The 9,760-nt window shown below is 31.6% G+C and overlaps 2 protein-coding genes across 2 annotated transcripts; both read right to left on the bottom strand.

Annotated features, from left to right (window-relative positions):
- Positions 1 to 682: 682 nt before the first annotated feature.
- Positions 683 to 2,791, bottom strand: LOC145188815 (transcription initiation factor TFIID subunit 6-like). The gene is made up of 2 exons (XM_080065306.2): positions 1,541 to 2,791; positions 683 to 1,332 (listed from the first exon to the last, which is right to left on the bottom strand). The coding sequence occupies exons 1-2, from the start codon at positions 2,738 to 2,740 to the stop codon at positions 1,033 to 1,035; spliced, it is 1,500 nt and encodes a 499-aa protein (XP_079921432.2). The 5' UTR covers positions 2,741 to 2,791; the 3' UTR covers positions 683 to 1,032.
- A 2,292-nt stretch (positions 2,792 to 5,083) lies between these two features.
- Positions 5,084 to 8,904, bottom strand: LOC149887981 (tubulin alpha-1A chain-like). The gene is made up of 3 exons (XM_090089339.1): positions 6,916 to 8,904; positions 6,519 to 6,741; positions 5,084 to 6,247 (listed from the first exon to the last, which is right to left on the bottom strand). Exons 1-3 carry the CDS (start codon positions 6,916 to 6,918, stop codon positions 5,118 to 5,120), a joined length of 1,356 nt encoding a protein of 451 aa, XP_089945465.1. The 5' UTR covers positions 6,919 to 8,904; the 3' UTR covers positions 5,084 to 5,117.
- Positions 8,905 to 9,760: the final 856 nt, after the last annotated feature.

Raw genomic sequence — 9,760 nt, 5'->3', positions numbered from 1 at the left:
AAAGCGGCAGTCACATTTTTAAGCTTTGCCCTTGCTAAATAATCTAATGAAATTTGCTCAAAATCATGTTTTAGGTCAAAAAATGTTTTTTGTTCAAGAAAATACTTTGAAAAAATCAGCTATGAATAATGGAGAAACAGGGCAAACCAATTTCGGAGATTAAATGTCTCGAGACAGCAACTTTCTGCTGCTTCTTTCCCCCTCATGCTATTTGGTTTTTGTTTTTCTTTCATTAAATATTTCTTTGGGTTTAGATACAGCTTTTTGCGCTGATTTCAAATAGTTTTATCGCACGCATTGTGTTTTAAGATGTGGCAAATATTTTTAATCCACAAAAGATATACCACTTTTACATGTTAAAAGTGGTTTAGAATTTTGTGAAAAGAATAGAAAAATCTAATTCTCTCTAAAGATAAATAACTTATATTTGTGTACACTAAATATTTGTATTCGTGTAGGTCTTAAATACCATCATACAATCCTTGATTTGTCCTAACACGTTTTATCACTCTGCACTACAATCATTACATTTTGTATATACAATATTTTGTACAACGGGTCATAAACAAAGTTAAACGTCAATTAAATATTAAGGAGAATGTCAAAAAAAACCTTTCTGCAATGAAAGTATGAAAAAAATATATATATAAATATGGAAAAATAAATATTTAAAAAATATATATTTTTGTAATTCTAAATATTCGGAGCTTCAAAAAAGACATTCGTATATTCTTTGTTTAAAATATATTTTCTCTCGTTTTAAAATCATCTTGGCCATATCTCTTATGAAAACTTTGATTAATATAATTCAAAATCATCTTCCTCAAAAAAAAAACTGTTGATTGAGAACAGCTTCAGAAAAAATAAAATGTTGTTAGGTATAAAATCTTGTAAATTTCTTACACCAATAATAAATCTTTGTATTTCTATCATTTTAAAACGAACCACTTCAATTATTATGAAAAACTTCAAAATAACTTGAATTAACTTTTAGCTATTAGCAAATTGTATTGCATAATGAAACTAAAATATTTATTTGGCAAGTATACTTGGAGCACTTGGCGTTGTTGGTGTTTTTGCTTGTGATATTGATATTCGAAGTTGAATTACTTTATTATAAATTAAGCCACCAAGATAGCCAAACTCAGCCATATATTGATGCTGTAAGTCAGGTGGTGAGCGTGTTTTCACAATAGCTATTGAAGAATGTTTTACAAGAAGTGTTTGCAAGTGTTCTGCTGCATCTTTCTCTGCTGAATTAGAGCTCTCTAATGCCTCAAGAATTAAATCACTTTCATTTTTTAGTCGTGGAATAACAATAAACTTTATTGCCTAAAATAGTAGAGTGAAACAAATTTTTTTTCATTATATCTTGCATATTGAAAAATAATGGCAAAAAAAGAAAAAAGAAAAACATATTTAAGAAAAATAAACAAAAACTATATTTAAAAAAACATTAAAAATAAAATATTATACTGAAAACTTTACTTAGCTTCTATTTGTAAAAAGGTTTTATACTATAAGCAGTTTAAACTGTAACCTCTAATCCAATTTCTGCAAGTCCAGCAACAGCACCATAATGACTGGCTGCAGGAGCTTTATCTAAAAATAAGGTTTTACACAATGCTTTTGTTACCCGAGATTGAATATTGTTTGTGGGAGTGGTGAAATTTTTGCATATTTGAGCTAACAATCTCGCAGCAAAATCTCTGAGAGCCCAATGATTATCAAAGTCAGGTCGTGGACACAATTGTTTACTAACTACACAAGTAATGACTGCAGGAATAAGTTCATGCAGATATTTTTCAATATATAAAGTTGAGTTTTCCATGAGAGCTTTTATCATTCTCAACAGATAAATTAGAAGTGCCAGGTTGTGCTGCCCTACATTTACTTTTACTCCCTCGGCAATAAAAGTGGTAAATCGCGGTAAAAGTTGGTATAGTCCTGGATCATTTGAAAGACTATTAAGTGCTTCTGTTCTTTTCACTTCATTAGAACCAACACAAGCTTCGGTTATTTCCTTGTAATATAGTTGCTGTTCAACAGATAGTTCATGGGTAATGAGTGGCTTAAACTTTTTAATTTCTTGCTTACCAAAATCAACTTTTTTATTATCTTCCAACTTTTTTTTATCTTTAAGGTCTTTTATTTTAATATCTTTTAGTTGTGATTTATCATCTTGTGAAAAATCATCAATGTTTACTTCACTAACTGCAGTGTTAGCAGAAACAGGACCAACAGTTTCTTGCATTTGAATATCTTTTGATATAGGTGGAGGATTTTCAGGAATAGCAGGTTGAATCCCATCAATAGCTAACCAGTGTGATTTGATTGTAACTTCGAGTGGCACCTTAGGTAAATTTTGAGATATGATATCTTCTAAATCAACTTCTGTTTCTTCTTTAAAATAAACTTCTCTTCCTCCACCACTGGCATGACGGAATGGAACAAAATCTGAAGAACTAAAACCGTATACAGGTTCAACATTTTGCACTTTGAGAGAATGGTCTATATCACGAGAACCTAACTTTGATCTTTTAGATTTATTTTGAAATTTTACAGCCTCTTGCACTATTTTTTTTACTTTAAACGTTAAGCTATCCGCTAAATACTGTAAAACATCGTCTGGTGGCTTATCATAACTATTTGACTCAACAATAACTTTGATTATCTCGGTTGTGAAGGAACTGTCAATTACTTCTTTAGATTTTTCGTCAAATCCCTGTCCTTCAGCCATATTTTAAACAATACTTTGAAAGTATAGCCAACTAAAATTCAAAAAAACTTTTAGTTAAAAGGTATAGGGGGGAGGGGGGGGGAGAAGGGGTGCTCTTTGAATAATTCGGACAGAAGCAAAACATGACAGAAACGATCGATATTTGCAAGGTTATAATTCTTTTGAAAACTTTTAACGGTTTAAACGAAATGCACCGTGCACTTAACATGATTAAAAGATCGCGCTCAATTAAGTTGTAGCTTTAAAGCTCTCTTAATTTATATTTACAGAATTTTCAAAGCATTGCTTTTTCTTTTTCCAATAAAAAAATTTAATTCGTAATAAGTTTCCCAATCCTAAACTCTTCAGGAAAACTATAATCAACTCACCTGTCCCACCATAGGCGCCGAATTCACGGGGGCAACAGGAGCAGCGCCCCCCCCCCCACCACCCAGAAATTTATACTAATAATATATAATCACGGAATATTAAGGGTGCGAATAGATACTCTCGCCCTCATGATAATCTGTGATAATATATTATTAGTATAAATTTCCAGGTGGGCCACTGCCTCTGATGCCCCCGTGAACTCGGCGCCTATGTGTCCAACATGCGTGCAAACCTTTTTTTTGGGACATTCTAGGAAACACCCTTGGTTTTTTGTTTTACTTAATTTAGCAAGGAATTATAAAAAAAACTGTATATGTTCCTTATTGTTTATTCGCGTAAAAATTCATTGTAAGATTTTATTATACGTAAGCTAATTTTCGTAAAAGTAACGTTTTAGTAATTTTTAAGATCTTGATAACAGGTGTTAAGTGGAAAAACAATAGAAAATGCAAATTTTATATTTAAATGCAGTACGAAAAAAATACTTTTGTGAGTGTAAAGTATACACATTTCAAGGAAATAAAAATGAAAAAAAAAAAAAAAAAAAAAAAATCAAAAGTATGTTTTTTTTAGGGATGAAAGTGTCGTCTGAAAAAAAACAACTGAAAACGACTGTAAAAATTCTATAAAAAAAAACTTCTCGTGGAAAATCTTGAGGCAAACAAGTTTTAGTGAGACAAATAGCAAAAAGCACTATTTAGCGTATTAATCGTTTTATTTACCTTATAGTCAATCACCAAATTGACTATACGGTAAAGTATTCAATTGATACGGTAATTCCGTCATTCCTGGTGGCTTTTCCTTGAGAAAACAAAAGTTTTACATTGAAAAGCCGCCAGAAATGAGGAAAACCAAAATCCAAAAACAACTGTATGAAAACGAATGGAAATGTTCATCACGTGTTTATATTCAAGTGATTACACTTATAATCAGTGCTTATAATCATAAGTTAGCCAAAACTAAAGCAGAAATGAAATATCGGCAGGGTTGCGTATAAGGTGAACGGCTAAATTGAAATTTCTTAAAAAACCGATTTAAATTGGAACAAATGATCATACTTTACAGCTACTGGAAAACAAAGTTTGATAAATCTTACCATTAAGTTAAGGGGCATAATTAGAACCTTAATCATGCGATAAGCTGTTCAATTAAACCACGTACTTAAGAGTCTAGTTACCAGTACACAAAAGACTTTAAGTTATGTTGTTGACTTTTTGCCGCCAACATCCAGATAATAATTGGGTATGTTTGACCTAGTGCAATCGCATTATGCAAGATTCCATCATCAAAAAAAATAAACTTCGCTTCTTTTAATGCTAACGTAATTTTTTTTAATGAAACAAATATTCCAGGTATTTCAAATGTTTTGCCGTTAATTTCTTGAGAGGGAGGAAAAAACATTCTGGGTATTTTGTTTTTTAACATTATGAGAACTTAAAGATGAGGACGTTTTATGCACTTTGTCGTAAAACATTTTAACCTACAGTTCTCTGAATGTCACTATTTTATGGCTTCAATTATGTCGAAAGGGTTTTATGGCGGGCTTAACTCAGCCATTTTAATAATTTTGATATAGTCGTACGCGCAAGTTTTTAGATACAGCGCAACAAACGCTTTAGTTTCAACGAACTTAAGCATTCTTCACACACCAGGATAAGGGATTTCAGTGCGGAGCGTTAAAGATAATCATCTACCAAATTATTTTATATTAAAACTTCTAGCTTAAGATAAAGAGGACTTGAAAGAAAAACCGTCTGAAAACGACATCTTAAAAATATTTCAGAGGAAGTTTATAATATTAGATTATAAAATTTAACTCATTCAGGATAAAGACCTTGAAATTTATTAAAACAACTCTCATTGTGATTGTATAAATATAACAGGCCTTCTTCTGTAGGTAATTAAATTCAAATCATTTATGCAAAAAGCTTGGGTGTCAAAAACGTTTAAATAGTAGTAAAAAAAACACACTGATCAAAAACTGTTTATCTTTCATATTAGGATTCTACTAATACTCATCTCCTTCTTCAGCAGCTTCTTCATCCACAGAGTCAACTCCAACTTCTTCGTAATCTTTCTCCAAGGCAGCCATATCCTCACGAGCTTCAGAGAACTCTCCTTCCTCCATACCCTCTCCAACATACCAATGAACAAAAGCACGCTTGGCATACATCAAATCAAACTTATGGTCAAGTCGTGCCCATGCCTCAGCAATGGCAGTAGTATTGCTCAACATGCAAACGGCACGTTGAACCTTAGCAAGATCACCACCTGGTACAACAGTTGGTGGTTGATAGTTAATTCCAACTTTAAAACCGGTGGGACACCAGTCAACAAACTGAATTGTACGCTTTGTTTTGATTGTGGCAATAGCAGCATTAACATCTTTAGGAACAACATCACCGCGGTACAAAAGACAGCAAGCCATGTATTTTCCATGACGAGGATCACACTTCACCATTTGATTGGCAGGTTCAAAGCAAGCATTGGTTATTTCAGAAACAGTGAGTTGCTCATGATAGGCTTTTTCAGCAGAAATGACTGGTGAGTAAGTGGCTAGAGGGAAATGGATACGAGGATATGGCACCAAGTTAGTTTGGAACTCAGTTAAGTCTACATTCAAAGCACCATCAAATCTCAAGGAAGCAGTAATAGATGATACGATTTGACCAATCAACCTGTTTAAGTTGGTGTAGGTTGGTCGCTCAATGTCCAAATTGCGTCTGCAGATGTCATAGAGAGCTTCGTTGTCAACCATAAATGCGCAGTCAGAGTGCTCCAGAGTGGTATGTGTGGTTAGAACAGAGTTGTAAGGCTCAACTACAGCTGTAGATACTTGGGGAGCAGGGTAAACTGCAAACTCCAGCTTAGATTTCTTGCCATAGTCAACAGACAGTCGTTCCATGAGCAAGGAAGTAAACCCAGATCCTGTTCCTCCACCAAACGAATGAAAGATCAGAAATCCTTGAAGACCTGTGCATTGATCAGCAAGTTTTCGAATGCGATCCAGCACTTGGTCAATCAGCTCTTTTCCGACAGTGTAATGACCTCTAGCATAGTTGTTAGCTGCATCTTCTTTGCCAGTGACTAGTTGCTCAGGATGAAACAGTTGACGGTATGTTCCAGTACGGATTTCATCTGAAAATTAATACCATAGTTAAATATAAAACACAACTTCATTCTAAACTTTACTAAAGTAGCTGTTAAAGTAAATAAGAGCTTTAGTAAAGTATAACATTCTATACTTCAGTTTTTTGTAATTAATTATAGCAAACAATAGCTTTACTAAAGCTATTATTTACCACAATTCTTTATAATAAAAAAAAAAAAAAAAAAAAAGAAAAAAAACTACTTAACTCAACCTTTAAAAATATCAAATTGTTTAATAACGAACTTATATTGGCCTTACCAATAACTGTTGGCTCTAAATCAACAAAGACAGCTCTTGGGACATGTTTTCCAGCACCAGTCTCACTGAAGAATGTGTTAAACGAGTCGTCACCACCTCCAATGGTTTTGTCACTTGGCATCTGGCCATCGGGCTGAATGCCATGCTCAAGACAATACAATTCCCAGCATGCATTACCAATCTGACAACCAGCTTGTCCAACATGAACAGATATACACTCACGCTAGAGAAAAAGTAAACATTATTTGCTTTTTACTAGATTTATCACGGCTAATAAGAGAAATATGAGATCTTGTTTGTAACCTATTTAAGTATTACAATAAGGAATCGATATTCCTCCTTTAATTTAAATTAAGTTGTTTAACAACATCTTAGTAATAACAAACTTTTAACTTACCATTATGAATTTTTCTGAAAAATTTTAATTTAAATTGTAGATTTTGAGTAAGAAGTAAACTTGGCGAAGCAACGTATCGCTAGTTTTCTCCTGTAAAACCTGAAAGGGTATGAGAAGTGTTGGAAACGAATTACAGATAAAGCACACAATTTTAGTAGAGTCAATTTGATTGGACAAATATTTAAACTAGCCAATCAATATCAAGTTACATGTGCTTTTGATTTTTCGCAATTATTTTAGTGAAGTGCAACAATTATAACGGATAAAGTTCAAACAAAGATTCTTCAGTATGAACAATACGCATGTCCAATATGTAAGTGTCAGTTAACTAGCGTTATCAACCGCCAAGATTCGTTTTTAATTGATTTAAAGTTTAGCGGTTTAATTGAAACTTGATAAAAAATTACTTAGATTTCTTTATTTCATGACCGGTTACAAATTCTCTTAAATAAATTTAATCATCGATTTTCGAAAAAAATATATGCAGAGCTTGAACACTGCACATTTTTCAAAGTGCTCTGGAAGTTATTATTAGTTCTATTATGAGAGTAGACGGAATTTATGCTACAATAAATGCTCCAATAAAAAAAAAAAAGAAAACCAAACTAATGCTTATAGGCCATGATTTAACACTGAGATGTCGCCTTATGGACCGAAAATTTGTGCCCCGAGAAAATCTTGTCATTATTTGACAAATGAAATCTAAAAAATAATAAATTAACAGACCTAATAATGCCGACTTAAATTATATACATATTTTAAATATAAGTTATTTTATCTAGCAATTATGAAAAAGTGTTTTGGGTTGTAAATACGAAAGTGAAAGATCGAAGAATATTTCAATAACAGCAACCTTGCACCATCCAAAATTGTCGATAGTTTTTCAGTTTTAGTAATCATTTATATCTTCAATGTTGTTGGCTTAAGTTAATCAACCGAACTGATTGAATCGCCACAGAAAACTCAACGACTGCCAATTATTTTGAAAGTAAATATTTGAAAAGAGGTAAACGTATACCATTCCAAAAATCTGGTATCAATAATTATTACCAATCAAAGCATCACTTATTCAATTAAGCTCACATTTACACAAGCCTTGATCAATTCATAAATGTAACTATCTTTTTCTAGATGAAACAAGTGTTCTCAGAAGAATTGATACAGTTAAAAACATTGCAGATCTCTACAGTAGTTTTTGTTTAGCAGGGTTTTCATTTGAAACAACTGATAATCGTCCATTACCTAAATGGCGTTGAAAGGGTAGTGTTTGTAAATTGACCAGTAAAAGTATGCTTATTAACTTTTCATGGAGTTTTACCAGTTCATGTGTGCCTGTTAAGTTTCTCTGCAACTTCATGTAAGTTGCAGAGAAAGTATCAAAAAGTATATTATCAGAATTATAAGTGTTTTACCTTTATAAACCACAAGAGCATCCAAACTACTTAAATGAAATTAGTAAATTTTCAAAAATACACATCAAAGAAGACATCTACTTTGCTATTAGAAGAAATTCCACTTCCTTCTCTGTCTTATTTAAAATCAATCAAGTATCAGGACCAGATTATTACTGTTGGAAAAAAGTAGCTTAAGTACTGATAATTTTGTTTTAATCAATGAAATGTATTTAAAAAAGGCGACCAATACCATGGAAGAAATTTGATTGGTGCTGATGATGATGGCAGTTTTTATTTTGGTATAGTATATGTTGATTAACTTGAAAGAGTCTATCTGCTCTGTTGTTAAGGCATGTCCAGAGTTTCAAAATTCTACCTCTTTATTTGTTCACATCTGGAAGAAACATTAGAAACTTATTATATGCAATCTATAATAGACAACCATGTAACAAATGCTTCAGCATTTAAGAATTTGTTTTGTAAGTTTGGTGAACAAAATGATGATACCTTTTTCACTTCTATGGGAACTCACTAGTTTCATAATTTATATGACAATTTGTATTTATTATAAAATATTAGAAACAATTTATTAGATTTTAAACTGTTTGTATTTTCATAAGCTTGAAGATAGTATTCATGATAAAGCAATAAGATTCCAATAAAAATTTACTAGAGTTTATTGTGCAATGTTTATGAAAAGATGAATGGCAGAAATTTTATGAAATTCAAAATATCTGCCAAAACTTAACATCCAGCAAATAACTAAGAAATGATTTCTTTAGCTTTTAATATTTTTTATAAAAACCACCTCTGCTGGAGTTATCAGCTAATCTTCAGAGGAAACTGGAGTTGCTGATTTTTTTAAGTTTATTTATATTTGATGGACTGTTACTAATTCAACGGTCATGTTTCACACAAGTAATAGAATTTGAAATGCTCTGAATGCTCTAAGGCTGCAGTCTTTTTGAGATTTTGCAACATGGATTAATAACTGGAAATATCGTTCAAATATCTTGTGTGTTAATTTCAGCACTGAAAGGTACTGCATTTCTGATAGAGATTTATTTTTAGAAGGATGTAAGTATGTCTTAATGCCTTTTCGTAAATAAATTCAAATAAGTAAAAAGTTTATTTGTGTTGGCAATTGAAACATATCAAGCAACTGATGATTGTTTTTTATGTAAAGAACAAGATAAACACAAATGTTCCCGATATATATTTCAACAACATTCAACAGGCAATGGAAACATCAAAAAAGATGAATTTACTGCTTTAAAACAAGAAAGATAAATGCACAACAACATATGTATGTCTACATATATATATATATATATATATATATATATATATATATATATATATATATATATATATATATATATATATATATATAGACATACATACATACATACATACATACATACATACATACATACATACATACATACATA

The sequence above is a fragment of the Hydra viridissima genome, unplaced genomic scaffold (assembly GCF_058129835.1).
Source record: "Hydra viridissima isolate aposymbiotic clone 2 unplaced genomic scaffold, HvirCarnegie_v1 scaffold_5, whole genome shotgun sequence".
In the NCBI taxonomy this organism is placed as follows: Eukaryota; Metazoa; Cnidaria; class Hydrozoa; order Anthoathecata; family Hydridae; genus Hydra; species Hydra viridissima.
The sequence above is the reverse complement of the archived record's forward strand: the minus strand, read 5'-3'. Positions and strand labels throughout refer to the sequence as shown.